Raw genomic sequence first — 16,313 nt, 5'->3', positions numbered from 1 at the left:
TTTATTTTGTCACCCTGTACAAGCACTTTTATAACTGAAATAGGGAATTCCCTGGCAGTCCAGTGGTTAGGACCCGGTGCTTTCACTGCTGGGGGCCCGGGTTCGATCCCTGGTCAGGGAACTAAGATACTGCAAGCCGCGGGCACAACCGAAAACAAACAAAACCCACACTGAAATAAAGATTTTGTGAAAACAATATTTATTCTTACCACATGATGTACTATGACATTTATTCTATTTCATTTCTCTTAAATGATGATTGCAAACCACAGCTTGAAAAGTACTAGCCTAGAGTATTAAGAGGGTCAGTCTGGAGAACTCTGTTCACATTACTCTGTTTCTCTCACAGATGCCTTCCTCGGTGTTTACCTAATTTCCACTGTGGGAGCAAGCACTCAAATCCTTTTCCTTCTCAGGTTCCTGTGTAACTACTACATGACTTCTGCCACCTAGTTGCTCCAGTGGGAGAGAAATGCTTGGATTAAGAAGCAGATAAAAAGTATGGAGCAGATGTGGACACAGGCCATCCACACGTCCCTGCACTCACCGCAATGACACCCTGAGAGCAGCGTCACTGCAAACACCTGCAGCTCATGGCCTGAGCGTCATGGAAGCAGCTGAGCCAGCACAGATGGGAGTTGGAGGATAAATATCCCAGCCTCCTTGCCCTTGCCAAGTCCACTAGCAGGACTGAGTAGCAGCCACTACCAGCAGCGGCTGGAAAATACACCCTGCACTGGCTACCTTCCCACACCTTTTCACTTCCCTGCTCAGGCTTCCTGGAATCACCTCCCACACTAATGACTTGCATGCAAACCTTTGTCTCAGGGTTTGCTTTTGGGTAAATGCACACCAGCGTAACATAGTGTTGTTTGGAGCCAGGGCTGCAAAGATGAGAAAGGCCTGTCCTATAAAAGCTCGTAACCTGACAGGAAAACCAATGATTTTTTTTTTTAATGTAAAAGCACAGAACAAAACTTCACTGTTTTGGGAGGAAAGGATGAAGCAACAAACTGACTTAAGGATCAGCGAAGCCCCTAGAGATGACTTGTTCTACCCCAAACACCTCAAGGACAGAGAGCTCACCCTCAGGAATCAGCAGGTGATCAGTGTTACAACGGGTGTGGTCCATGTTCACTTCTCTGCAGGCTAGTGCCCTGGTTCCTCATACTTACTGTGATGCTTTCCATCTTACATACAGGTTAAGAAGAAAGGAATTTTTATTTCCTGAAAAGAAAGAATTCTAGTCTTCAGCTAAAAATAACCCATGTAGTATGGAAAATATAAAGGGAGAAAAACTATTAAGTTCTTGATGATGTGTTAACAAAATTATTTGTAAGTCAGCTTTGACCTTTTTCTGTTCCTATGAGGTCTTTGGGGGTGGAAGCAAGTACTCAACCCAAATCTTTATTACAAGTTCTGATGATCTGCTGATATTTTCGTTCAAAAATTATTTTTTAGGGACTTCCCTGGTGGCACAGTGGTTAAGAATCTGCCTGCCAATGTAGGGGACACAGGTTCAAGCCCTGGTCTGGGAGGATCCCACATGCTGCAGAGCAACTAAGCCCATGTGCCACAACTACTGAGCCTGCGCTCTAGAGCCAGCGAGCCACAACTACAGAGCCCGTGTGCCACAACTACCGAAGCCCGGGTGCCTAGAGCCCATGCTCCGCCAGAAGAGAAGCCACGGCAATGAGAAGCCCCGAGCACCGCAACGAAGAGTAGCCCCCGCTCACCGCAACTAGAGAAAGCCTGTGCGCAGCAACAAAGACCCAACGCAACCAAAAATAAATAAATAAACAAATAAATAAATGTCATGCTTTAAAAAAAAATTATTTTTTAAATGTAAAGTCTACTATGTGTTCAGCTCTGTGGCCAACACTGTATATCAGGACTTTTTTCAGAATCAAACAAGAAGCCTATGGCTAATTTTCCTCTGCCTCCCCCGTTTTGGCAAATATTTCAGCAAAGGCACAACAGCAGCAGAATTCCTTCTCTCAGGAAAGGAGTCATGAGAGCTACAGGTAAAGGGTGTCCTTGTACTGAAAACAGCGTCTCCAACGTGCCAGGTACACCTGGACCTGAGACTAGACTACTCACCCTGACCCGGCAGGAAGTGACGGCAGAGGTGAAGGGACATCAGCCTGGGGTTTTTCTTTCTCATTTTGCTTGAAGAAGGATTTGGCTTCTTTAGATGTAGCATCCACTTCCTTAGTCACCCTGTACCAAGGAAGGAGACACCAAGTTTACAAGAAGAATAAAAAGAAAGAAACAAAATCTAAGAAAAGGGCATAAATAACAACAAGGAAAAACCCACTGGGCTTTCTGTAAATTCTGGCTGCTGAGCTTTATGATTAAAGTGTATTGTAACAGTTCTAGGTAAAGACATTTTCCCCTTATTAATTTAACAAATGAAACAACAGCATATGTAAGTCTGATGTCTCTCAAATCCCCTCCATTACTTCTGTCAGCATGACAGTAACCACTGAATCACAGTCCATGTGGGTCACCGATGTGAAGGCTGAAAAGCGCTCTTCCACTGCACCTCACACGCAGATTAGCGCTCACACTTAAGTAAAAGTTGGAATGCGGAGATGGAGTATTTGGGAGAAAAACACTGGCATTATTTCAAGGAGAAAAGCAACAGTATAAACAATTGGGAATACTAAAGAAGGCTCCTGTTCTATACCTAACAACCCAAAGATGAAACAAAATTCCTTAAAACCAGCCAAATAGGCAGTGATTTAAGAGTGGAAGAAAGCGACACGATTGAGAATCCCGTCCAGTTTCAAATCTGGAAAAAATGCCCTCAATAAAACGGAGTCCTGGGCCTCCCTGGTGGCGCAGTGGTTGAGAGTCCGCCTGCCGATGCGGGGGATACGGGTTCGTGCCCCGGTCTGGGAGGATCCCATATGCCGCGGAGCGGCTGGGCCCGTGAGCCATGGCCGCTGGGCCTGCGCATCCGGAGCCTGTGCTCCGCAACGGGAGAGGCCACAACAGTGAGAGGCCCGCATACCGCAAAAAGAAAAAAAAAAAAAAAAAAAAAACAAAACGGAGTCCTCACCAGGAAGTCCCTGTTTTTCTTTAAATAACAATAATCTTTAGATGTTCCTACTACCTGGTTTGCAAAAACTCCTATATATCCTGGCTCCTCCCTGACCTCTGCAGAGCAGTCCCTCAGAGCCATCTGAGAGGCTGTCTTCCAGGCTTAAGTCCTCATCAAGTCCGTCAAATAAAACGTAATTCTCCAAAACAAACAAACAAACAAACAAACAGAGTCCTAAAGGATCAAATAAAAGTATTAATGGTGCCTGAAATTTCAGATAAAGAAGGGAAATGCCTAATGCCGGCCTGGGTTTGCCAAGTCAATAAAAACATTTGAGGAATTTTGTTTAAATGCCAATCTGTCTGTCGGAGGGTCCAAGATTATGGTCACTGTGTCATCATGAGTGTTCAAACAGGTCATTCAGCATAATGACAGACGAATCCTATAAATTCCAGATTTGCAGGAATAGAAGTCTCTATCTTTTCTCTTCTTCCTTCTAGGCTTCTTAGGACCAGAACCAAATTTTCTCTTTAAGAACCATCTCACTCCTGCACTCAGTACTGTGTCACCCACACAAGTGGCACAAAATAAGAGGTTGAGAGTTTTATATTAAGAATATTCACTGGCAAAGACTACCTTAATCTTGAAGGATGACTTCAAACAAACAAACGAACACTCTGTTACTCCCCTACTCAATTTCTTATGATGGCTCACTATTACTCAGAGGATCAAATACAAACTGCTGAACCCCCCAAATCAAGGTCCCCCCAAATCTGGTCCTACTCTGTATTGGGCTTAATTTGTGTGTCCCTCTATTCTCCTAAGTAAACCTCTGAGCACTAAGTCAAGAATCAAAAACAAGAGGAAGAATTTATATGATAGATTAGACCACCATTCAGCAAATATTCACACCTTCCCTGTGGACCAAGAAGATACTCCCCTACCCTACTGATGCTGAGCTTGGATACATGACTTGCTTCAACAGTCAATGAGATGTTAGCTGATTTGACAGGAGAAGAAGCTTTAAATGTATTTGTGCTGTTTCACTTGCCCCTTGAGTTCCTCTCTTTAGCCACAAGAACAGTATGCCTCAGGGAGCTGCTGGTCTAAGATGGCTGAAAGACACATGCTGCAGATCTGAACCCAACAAACAGCTTGGAGACCAGCCTAGATTAGCTGAACCCCAGATATCCAGAAACACATGTTCAACAAATAAATTCTTATTGGTGTACACCACTGTGTTTTGGGATGGTCTGTAGCATTTCTGTAGCAGCCGCTAATACATTTACATTTCATGAGTCAGAACACTGCTATCTAAGGGGTTAAGTTACTTTTTCTCATCTAGAGATTAAGTAGCAATGCTAGAGAGAGCCCTTCAGTAAATTCTATTTCCAGAAGATGGTTGCCACAAATTTCCCAACCTCCATGCACTTCCAGAACCTGACACTACCCCAATGAAAGGGAGAGTACATGTCACCCCCCTTGAAACTGGGTGGGCCTTTGTGGCTGCCTCGACTCACAAGATTCAGTGGAAGGGGCACTACATGACTTATAAGGCTCACTGAGAAAAGGTGACAGAGCTTCCAGGTGGCTCTCTCTCAAGAATGTACCTCTGAAACCCCAAGTTACCACACAAGAAGTCTGGCTGCCCCGAAGCCGCCATGCCGGAGAGAACACATGGGAATACCACTGAGAGAGAGATACCTAAGGAGCCCGTTCCAGACCTCAGGCGTTTCTTCCTGGCCCAGGCACCAGACATGGGAGTAAATAAAACTTTCAAACTGGCCCCAGACCCAGCCACTAACTACAACTGCATGAGAGGCTCTGCACAAGATCCATCTATCTAGAAGCAGCGGATTAAAGCTCCACAATCAACTTGATGTACCCTGCATCTGTGGAATACATGAATAGACAACACATCATCCCAAATTGAGGAGCCCGGAGTCAGTGCTGTGCCTCTGAGGTGGGAGAGCCAACTTCAGGACACTGGTCCACAAGAGACCTCCCAGCTCCACATAACATCAAACGGCAAAAATCTTCCAGAGATCTCCATCTCAACACCAGCACCCAGCTTCACTCAACGACCAGCAAGCTACAGTGCTGGACACCCTAAGCCAAACAACTAGCAAGACAGGAACACAACGCCACCCATTAGCAGAAAGGTGGCCTAAACTCATAAAAAGTCTGCAGACACCCCAAAACACACCACCAGACGTGGACCTGCCCACCAGAAAGACAAGATCCAGCCTCATCCACCAGAACACAGGCACTAGTCCCCTCCACCAGGAAGCCTACACAACCCACTAAACCAACCTTAGCCACTGGGGACAGACACCAAAAACAACGGGAACTACGAACCTGCAGCCTGCAAAAAGGAGACCCCAAACACAGTAACATAAGCAAAATGAGAAGACAAAAACACACAGCAGGAGAAGGAGCAAGATAAAAACCCACCAGATCTAACAAATGAAGAGGTAATAGGCAGTCTACCTGAAAAAGAATTCAGAATAATGATGGTAAAGATGATCCAAGATTCTATTTCCATGATCCAAAATCTTGGAAATAGAATAGACAAAATGCAAGAAACAGTTAACAAGGACCTAGAAGAACTAAAGATGAATCAAGCATCGATTAAAAACACAATACATGAAATAAAAAATACTCTAGATGGGATCAATAGCAGAATAACTGAGGCAGAAGAACGGATAAGTGAGGTGGAAGATAAAATAGTGGAAATAACTGCTGCAGAGCAAAATAAAGAAAAAAGAATGAAAAGAACAGAGGACAGTCTCAGAGACCTCTGGGACAACATTAAACGCACCAACATTCGAATTATAGGGGTTCCAGAAGAAGAAGAGAAAAAGAAAGGGACTGAGAAAATATTTGAAGAGATTATAGTTGAAAACTTCCCTAATATGGGAAAGGAAATAGTTAATCAAGTCCAGGAGGCACAGAGAGTCCCATACAGAATAAATCCAAGGAGAAATACGCCAAGACACATATTAATCAAACTGTCAAAAATTAAACACAAAGAAATCATATTAAAAGCAGCAAGGCAGGGGCCTCCCTGGTGGCGCAGTGGTTGAGAGTCCGCCTGCCGATGCAGGGGGTGCGGGTTCGTGCCCCGGTCTGGGAGGATCCCATATGCCGCGGAGCGGCTGGGCCCGTGAGCCATGGCCGCTGGGCCTGCGCATCCGGAGCCTGTGCTCCGCAGCGGGAGAGGCCACAGCAGTGAGACGCCCGCATACCGCAAAAAAAAAAAAAAAAAAAAGCAGCAAGGCAAAAACAACAAATAACACACAAGGGAATCCCCATCAGGATAACAGCTGATCTCTCAGCAGAAACTCTACAAGCCAGAAGGGAGTGGCAGGACATAATTAAAGTGATGAAGGAGAAAAACCTGCAACCAAGATTACTCTACCCAGCAAGGATCTCATTCAGATTTGATGGAGAAATTAAAACGTTTACAGACAAGCAAAAGCTGAGAGAGTTCAGCACCACCAAATCAGCTTTACAACAAATGCTAAAGGAACTTCTCTAGGCAAGAAACACAACAGAAGGAAAAGACCTACAATAACGAACCCAAAACAATTAAGAAAATGGGAACAGGAACATACATATCAATAATTACCTTAAATGTAAATGGACTAAATGCTCCCACCAAAAGATACAGATTGGCTGAATGGATACAAAAACAAGACCCATATATATGCTGTCTACAAGAGACCCACTTCAGACCTAGAGACACATACAGACTGAAAGTAAGGGGATGGAAAAAGATATTCCATGCAAATGGAAACCAAAAGAAAGCTGGAGTAGCAATTCTCATATCAGACAAAATAGACTTTAAAATAAAGACTACTAGAAGAGACAAAGAAGGACACTACATAATGATCAAGGGATCCATCCAAGAAGAAGATATAACAATTGTAAATATTTATGCACCAAACATAGGAGCACTTCAATACATAAGGCAAATACTAACAGCCATAAAAGGAGAAATCGACAGTAACACACTCATAGTAGGGGACTTTAACACCCCACTTTCACCAATGGACAGATCATCCAAAATGAAAATAAATAAGGAAACACAAGCTTTAAATGATACATTAAACAAGATGGACTTAGTTGATATTTATAGGACATTCCATCCAAAAACAACAGAATACACATTTTTCTCAAGTGCTCATGGAACATTCTCCAGGATAGATCATATCTTGGGTCACAAATCAAGCCTTGGTAAATTTAAGAAAATTGAAATTGTATCAAGTATCTTTTCCGACCACAATGCTATGAGACTAGATATCAATTACAGGAAAAGAGCTGTAAAAAATACAAACACATGGAGGCTAAACAATACACTACTTAATAACGAAGTGATCACTGAAGAAATCAAAGAGGAAATTAAAAAATACCTAGAAACAAATGACAATGGAGACACGACGACCCAAAACCTTTGGGATGCAGCAAAAGCAGTTCTAAGAGGGAAGTTTATATCAATACAATCCCACCTTAAGAAACAGGAAACATCTCGAATAAACAACCTAACCTTGCACCTAAAGCAATTAGAGAAAGAAGAACAAAAACATCCCAAAGTTAGCAGAAGGAAAGAAATCATAAAAATCAGATCGGAAATAAATGAAAAAGAAATGAAGGAAACGATAGCAAAGATCAATAGAACTAAAAGCTGGTTCTTTGAGAAGATAAACAAAATTGATAAACCATTAGCCAGACTCATCAAGAAAAAAAGGGAGAAGACTCAAATCAATAGAATTAGAAATGAAAAAGGAGAAGTAACAACTGACACTGCAGAAATACAAAAGATCAGGAGAGATTACTATAAGCAACTCTATGCCAATAAAATGGACAACCTGGAAGAAATGGACAAATTCTTAGAAATGCACAACCTGCCAAGACTGAATCAGGAAGAAATAGAAAATATGAACAGACCAATCACAAGCACTGAAATTGAAACTGTGATAAAAAATCTTCCAACAAACAAAAGCCCAGGACCAGATGGCTTCACAGGCGAATTCTATCAAGCATTTAGAGAAGAGCTAACACCTATCCTTCTCAAACTCTTCCAAAATATAGCAGAGGGAGGAACACTCCCAAACTCATTCTACGAGGCCACCATCACCTTGATACCAAAACCAGACAAGGATGTCACAAAGAAAGAAAACTACAGGCCAATATCACTGATGAACATAGATGCAAAAATCCTCAACAAAATACTAGCAAACAGAATCCAACAGCACATTAAAAGGATCATACACCATGATCAAGTGGGGTTTATTCCAGGAATGCAAGGATTCTTCAATATACACAAATCAATCAACGTGATACACCATATTAACAAATTGCAGGAGAAAAACCATATATCATCTCAATAGATGCAGAGAAAGCTTTTGACAAAATTCAACATCCATTTATGATAAAAACCCTGCAGAAAGTAGGCATAGAGGGAACTTTCCTCAACATAATAAAGGCCATATATGACAAACCCACAGCCAGCATCGTCCTCAATGGTGAAAAACTGAAACCATTTCCACTAAGATCAGGAACAAGACAAGGTTGCCCACTCTCACCACACTTATTCAACCTAGTTTTGGAAGTTTTAGCCACAGCAATCAGAGAAGAAAAGGAAATAAAAGGAATCCAAATTGGAAAAGAAGAAGTAAAGCTGTCACTGTTTGCAGATGACATGATACTATACATAGAGAATCCTAAAGATGCTACCAGAAAACTACTAGAGTTAATCAATGAATTTGGTAAAGTTGCAGGATACAAAATTAATGCACAGAAATCTCTGGCATTCCTATATACTAATGATGAAAAATCTGAAAGTGAAATCAAGGAAACACTCCCATTTACCATTGCAACAAAAAGAATAAAATATCTAGGAATAAACCTACCTAAGGAGACAAAAGACCTGTATGCAGAAAATTATAAGACACTGATGAAAGAAATTAAAGATGATACAAATAGATGGAGAGATGTACCATGTTCTTGGATTGGAAGAATCAACATTGTGAAAATGACTCTACTACCCAAAGCAATCTACAGATTCAATGCAATCCCTATCAAACTACCACTGGCATTTTTCACAGAACTAGAACAAAAAATTTCACAATTTGTATGGAAACACAAAAGACCCCGAATAGCCAAAGCAATCTTGAGAACGAAAAATGGAGCTGGAGGAATCAGGCTCCCTGACTTCAGACTATACTACAAAGCTACAGTAATCAAGACAGTATGGTACTGGCACAAAAACAGAAAGATAGATCAATGGAACAGGATAGAAAGCCCAGAGTTAAACCCACGGACATATGGTCACCTTATCTTTGATAAAGGAGGCAGGAATGTACAGTGGAGAAAGGACAGTCTCTTCAATAAGTGGTGCTGGGAAAACTGGATAGGGACATGTAAAAGTATGAGATTAGATCACTCCCTAACACCATACACAAAAATAAGCTCAAAATGGATTAAAGACCTAAATGTAAGGCCAGACACTATCAAACTCTTAGAGGAAAACATAGGCAGAACACTCTATGACATAAATCACAGCAAGATCCTTTTTGACCCACCTCCTAGAGAAATGGAAATAAAGACAAAAATAAACACATGGGACCTAATGAAACTTAAAAGCTTTTGCACAGCAAAGGAAACCATAAACAAGACCAAAAGACAACCCTCAGAATGGGAGAAAATATTTGCAAATGAAGCAACTGACAAAGGATTAATCTCCAAAATTTATAAGCAGCTCATGCAGCTCAATAACAAAAAAACAAACAACCCAATCCAAAAATGGGCAGAAGACCTAAATAGACATTTCTCCACAGAAGATATACAGACTGCCAACAAACACATGAAAGGATGCTCAACATCTTTACTCATTAGAGAAATGCAAATCAAAACTACAATGAGATACCATCTCACACCGGTCAGAATGGCCATCATCAAAAAATCTAGAAACAATAAATGCTGGAGAGGGTGTGGAAAAAAGGGAACACTCTTGCACTGCTGGTGGGAATGTGAATTGGTACAGCCGCTATGGAGAACGGTATGGAGGTTCCTTAAAAAACTACAGATAGAACTACCATATGACCCAGCAATCCCACTACTGGGCATATACCCTGAGAAAACCAGAATTCAAAAAGAGACATGTACCAAAATGTTCATAGCAGCCCTATTTACAATAGCCCGGAGATGGAAACAACCTAAGTGTCCATCATCGGATGAATGGATAAAGAAGACGTGGCACATATATACAATGGAATATTACTCAGCCATAAAAAGAAATGAAATTGAGCTATTTGTAATGAGGTGGATAGACCTAGGGTCTGTCATACAGAGTGAAGTAAGTCAGAAAGAGAAAGACAAATACTGTATGCTAACACATATATATGGAATTTAAGAAAAAAAAATGTCATGAAGAACATAGGGGTAAGACAGGAATAAAGACACAGACCTACTAGAGAATGGACTTGAGGATATGGGGAGGGGGAAGGGTAAGCTGTGACAAAGTGAAAGAGCGGCATGGACATATATACACTACCAAATGTAAGGTAGATAGCTAGTGGGAAGCAGCCGCATAGCACAGGGAGATCAGCTCGGTGCTTTGTGACCGCCTGGAGGGGTGGGATAGGGAGGGTGGGAGGGAGACGCAAAAGGGAGGGGATATGGAAACATATGTATATGTATAACTGATTAAATTTGTTATTAAAAAAAAAAAAGATCCATCTATCTGAGTCCAGCCATCCAGAACTACGAGAAATTACAATAAAACAACTGTCTTAAGCTGCTGAATTTTGGGGTGATTCCTTACACTGCTATACAGACAACCAAAATAAATCTACATCCAAACCTGAGGCTTAATGCAGAGTCCCAGAGTACTGGCCTAGAAAGTTGCTTTAAATCTCCTTGCCCTGGGTAGAATCTGGGGCAGACCTGAGATAGCTTATGAAGAACAAGTGGAAACTTCCACTTGGAAATGGCGGTTTGAACTTTACTCCCTACCAAAACCCTGCCAAACAGTGGTAAACAAATTTACAAAGGCAGAACTACACAAGGATAAGAACAGGTATAATAGGAGAGAGATGTCAATCAAACTTTTTGAAGGTAGAAAGCAAACACACAAGTAAAAGTTGACTTAGGTCTTTGTTTGCTCTAATCTCTCAAGCTGGTAGCCATGTGAAATGGCCAACAAGCAAGCAGTATCCTAGAAAGGCTCAGTAAATTGAGATACCAGGAAACTTTGAAGGTCGGGGAGAGGAGTGGGGCTAAAACTAGTTGAAAGTTTGTATCAGGAGCGTCTAGGTCCCAGATCCCCTTCTCTACCTTATACCACAGGCTACTGACCCCTACCCAACCCAGAACCCATTACTCGGCGGAGAAATGAAAATCACATAAGTTCCAGACTCAGATGGCAGGGCTAAAGTCTCATTCTCGAAACAGACAAATTAAATGAAGATGTATCTATTCACTCTTCCTTTGCCACAGCAACCTCAAAGGCTATGTGTTTCCTACATGTTTCAGACGGCTGAGCTGTAAGATATAGGGCTACCCAACCTGTGTTGGACTGTGTACCAGTAAGAAATAAATATGTGTTGTGCTACAGACTTTCTGGGTTTATTTGTTACCCCAGCATAGCCTAGCAGAGCCTTATTATTACATCAATTTAACTAATAGGAATTTCAGAATAAGAAAATATGGGAAGTTATGAACAAAAAGAAAAATTTCCTAGAGGTTTCCACAAAATGACTGTTCCACAGGATACGTGACCCAGCAATTTATTTTATTTATTTATTTGTAAAAATATTTTGGCCATACCGCACGGCTTGCAGGATCTCAGTTCCCCGGCCACGGACCGAATGCAGGCCACAGCAGTGACAGTGCTGAATCCTAACCACTAGGCCACCAGGGAACTCCCATGACCCAGCAATTTAAAAAGATCTACAAAAAGGCACATCATTATGAAACTTTAGAATGCTGGTGATGAGAGAAGATCAAGATCAAGTAGCCCAAATCATAGGGAAAGTAAAAGAAGACTTTATGCAAAGTATGTTTTGTTTACTTGCTTTACCACAGTACTAACAAAACTTTTCTACCAGCAACCTAAGACAATTCAGTGGACATTTTCTGAAAAGCAACCTAGATGCAGGCACTGTGTTGAACATGAGACATATAAAAAGATATGACATGGTCTCTGCCCTGACCGGCTCACAGTCCATCAGGACAGCCAACCACGAAAACAAATTATAACAAAACATGATATATAGTAAGCGGCATAAAGGAAGCATGGAAAAAAGTATAAGTTGTGGGGATATCTCTATTAATTTCTTACTGTCAAAGTCTTATTCATGGACTTCCCTGGTGGCGCAGTGGTTAAGAATCCTCCTGCCAATGCAGGGGACATGGGTTCAAGCCCTGGTCCAGGAAGATCCCACATGCCGCGGAGCAACTAAGCCCAAGCGCCACAACTACTGAGCCTGCGCTCTATAGAGCCCATGAGCCCCAACTACTGAAGCCGCGCCCCTAGAGCCCGTGCTCCACAACAAGAGAAGCCATCACAGTGAGAAGCCTGCGCGCCACAACGAAGAGTAGCCCCTGCTCACTGTGACCAGAGGAAGCCCATGTGCAGCAATGAAGACCCAATGCAGCCAAAAATAAAATAAATAAATAAATAAATAAAATTTTTAAAGTCTTATTCATATTCACTAGGAAACAAGTTCTTTAAACTGGAATATTTCTCTCAGGGACTTTGATAAATGACACAAAGTAAAAATAAGCAGATTACTGTATATTGAAAATACGCCTAGAAGAACTCCACTTTTAACAAGCAATAAGAACAGATTCGCAGGAATTCCCTGGCAGTCCAGTGGTTAGGACTCGGTGCTTTCACTGCCGGGGAGTGGGTTCAATCCCTGTTCAGGCAACTAAGATCCTGCAAGTCAGGCGTTGACCTAGATGCAGACGGAGGGGATGGGGTGGGATTCGCTATCAAAATATCTTCAAGTAGGAGAACAGTTAAATTATAGACCACTCCTAATGTACAAGAGGGAACCCTGACAGGAAAAGGCCCATCATTAGCAACAGTTAATTCAAGCGCTAGCAGAAGGAATTCCATCTTAACTTCATTTTCACTTAATCAGAACTTCCTGAAAAGTCTTTATTTAGGCAGAAACTTTCCATGACTGGCCTCTTCCAAAAGGTGAATCATTTAGGAAATTCTGAGCTAACTGGCTCAGCTGGTTACATGATAGGGAAGGATAAAAAATACTGTATTTCCTCATTCACCAAGGTTAATAAGCTACACATTTTTCAAGTGGGAGAAAACCAAAACAAAAAGGTAAAAATCCTAAATTTAACAATTAAAACATAATTAGAAAAAACCCAAAAGACTAACTTTGTGCTAACACTACCTTATGCTTATACTTACAAATTCCTCCTAGTCATCAGTAGCTCTTTCTCACATTTCTTAACTTGATACAAAGACAAAAAGGAAAAGCAGAATAATGACATCAAGAGATTAAAAGATATGCTCAAATCCATTTACCAGCTTTGCATCTGGTTGTCAAAATTCAGGACCTCCAAGTTCCTACATGAGGGTTCCTTATAATATCTAAATTTAAGTATAAATAATTGAAGTTCTTAAAAAAATCCTGCCAACATGACAATTATTAACAGAATTTTTGGTTTTTTTTAGAAGGAAAGCGTTACACAGAACTTTCACTTCTCACGTTATATATCTCTGCACGTATGTGTTTAAAGTAATAAGCATATATTACTTTTGAGTATAAAATATATGTGCATGAGTGTGTATATTTATGGGAAAAAGTGTTTCTTTATTCATACTGCTGTTTTTTTGATAGACATGGTGCTGCCCTCTTCTGACAAATGACAGAAACAGCAGGTTCTCTGAATACTCATCCAGTATTTAAAATCATCCATTTGCTTTAAAAAAAAATGAAACAGAAAATTTTAAAAATAGAAAAATAGAAAATTTGTGTCAGTCAACTATATTTATAAATATTAATAAATCCACAAAATTTAATTTGATCAGGAAATTTAATGATTTACCATAACAACAGTTATTCGCCAGCTTTTCTTATTACTCTCTATGTAAAGTCAATGGTAAAGTTATAATAAATCTTTCTTAGATATCCTATATGACACATGGGAAATAATGCGAGCCAAGAAAAATTTCCAAAATTTTAAAACCTATATTCCCAACGGTATACTAAACACTTTCTGTATTATTTTTGTAGGACTTCGGTTCACTATCAGTGTTCTACTAATCTCTGTTGGATAGCTCAATAGTTCCCAGTATGATTTCTGGCAACAAAATACATTCTTTTTTTTTAAGAGATTTCCCTTTTATTTATAAAAATTTATTTATTTATTTATTTATCTATTTATGGCTGCATTGGGTCTTCGTTGCTGTGCGCGGGCTTCTCATTGCGGTGGCTTCTCTTGTTGCAGAGCATGGGCTCTAGGCACGTGGGCTTCAGTAGCTGTGGCTTGAAGGCTCTAGAGCTCAGGCTCAGTAGTTGTGGCGCACGGGCTTAGATGCTCCGCGGCGTGTGGGATCTTCCCAGACCAGGGCTCGAACCCGTGTCCCCTGCATTGGCAGGCGGCTTCTTAACCACTGTGCCACCAGGGAAGCCCAGCAAAATACATTCTTAATTCACATCATCAAGATTTATTTAATGGGGCTTCCCTGGTGGCGCAGTGGTTGAGAGTCCGCCTGCCGATGCAGGGGACACGGGTTCGTGCCCCGGTCCGGGAAGATCCCACATGCTGCGGAGAGGCTGGGCCCGTGAGCCATGGCTGCTGAGCCTGCGTGTCCAGAGCCTGTGCTCCACAATGGGAGAGGCCACAAGAGTGAGAGGCCCGTGTACCGCAAAAAAAAAAAAAAAAAAAAAAGATTTATTTAATGGATCCCTAAAATGATTATATGGGAAAAGGGTGTCTTTGCAATGGAGAATTCTGACACATATTGCCTAAGTAGTCTAACTTATTGCCACCAATAATCAGTGTTAATGATGTGATGTACTGAGGAGGACAAAACATCATCAATGTAGTATTTTTGTCTAAAGTGATTAATATGAAGTTAACCATGAGGAAACAATGCAACAACGCAAACTGAGAGACACTCTACAACACAGAGGGACTCTTAAGACTAAATGACTAAATGCAGAGTCAGCTCTACCCACCACCAGTCCCTCCCATCAGGACACTTACACAAGCCTCTTAGATAGCCTCAGCCACCAGAGAGAGGGCAGACAGCAGAAGCAAGAAGAACTACAATCCTGCAGCCTGTGGAACAAAAACCACATTCACAGAAAGACAGACAAGCTGAAAAGGCAGAGGGCTATGTACCAGATAAAGGAACAAGATAAAACCCCAGAAAAACAACTAAATGAAGTGGAGATAGGCAATCTTCCAGAAAAAGAATTCAGAATACTGATAGTGAAGATGATCGAGGACCTCGGAAAAAGAATGGAGGCAAAGATTGAGAAGATGCAAGAAATGTTTAACAAAGACCTAGAGGAATTAAAGAACAAACAGAGATGAACAATACAATAACTGAAATGAAAACAACACTAGAAGGAATCAATAGCAGAATAACTGAGGCAGAAGAACAGATAATGACCTGGAAGACAGAATGGTGGAATTCACTGCTGCAGAACAGAATAAAGAAAAAAGAATAAAAAGAAATGACAGCCTAAGAGACCTCTGGGACAACATTAAACGCAACAACATTCACATTATAGGGGTCCCAGAAGGAGGAGAGAGAGAGAAAGGACCCGAGAAAATATTTGAAGAGATTATAGTCAAAAACTTCCCTAACATGGGGAAGGAAATAGCCACCCAAGTCCAGGAAGGGCATCGAGTCCCATACAGGATAAATCCAAGGAGAAAAACGTCGAGACACATAGTAATCAAACTGGCAAAAATTAAAGACAAAGAAAAATTATTGAAAGCAGCAAGGGAAAAACAACAAATAACATACAAGGGAACTCCCATAAGGTTAACAGCTGATTTCTCAGCAGCAACTCTACAAGCCAGAAGGGACTGGCATGATATACTTAAAGTGATGAAAGGGAAGAAACTACAACTAAGATTACTCTACCCAGCAAGGATCTCATTCAGATTCAATGGAGAAATCAAAAGCTTTAGAGACAAGCAAAAGCTAAGAGAATTCAGCACCACCAAACCAGCTCTACAACAAATGCTAAAGGAACTTCTCTAAGTGGGAAAC

General features: G+C 41.2%; 1 protein-coding gene across 1 annotated transcript in view; it reads right to left on the bottom strand.

Moving 5' to 3' along the window:
• The window catches only part of CFDP1 (craniofacial development protein 1), a 138,183-nt gene that overhangs the window by 104,647 nt on the left and 17,223 nt on the right, over positions 1–16,313 (bottom strand). The window contains exon 5 of the mRNA XM_082608096.1: positions 2,101–2,220. Within this exon, the coding sequence (XP_082464222.1) occupies positions 2,101–2,220 (120 nt within the window). The remainder of the gene's footprint in view (positions 1–2,100; positions 2,221–16,313) is intronic.

The sequence above is a fragment of the Mesoplodon mirus genome, assembly GCF_964341445.2.
Source record: "Mesoplodon mirus genome assembly, chromosome: 19".
NCBI classification, from domain to species: domain Eukaryota; kingdom Metazoa; phylum Chordata; class Mammalia; order Artiodactyla; family Ziphiidae; genus Mesoplodon; species Mesoplodon mirus.
This window is presented reverse-complemented; position numbering and strand designations above follow the sequence as displayed.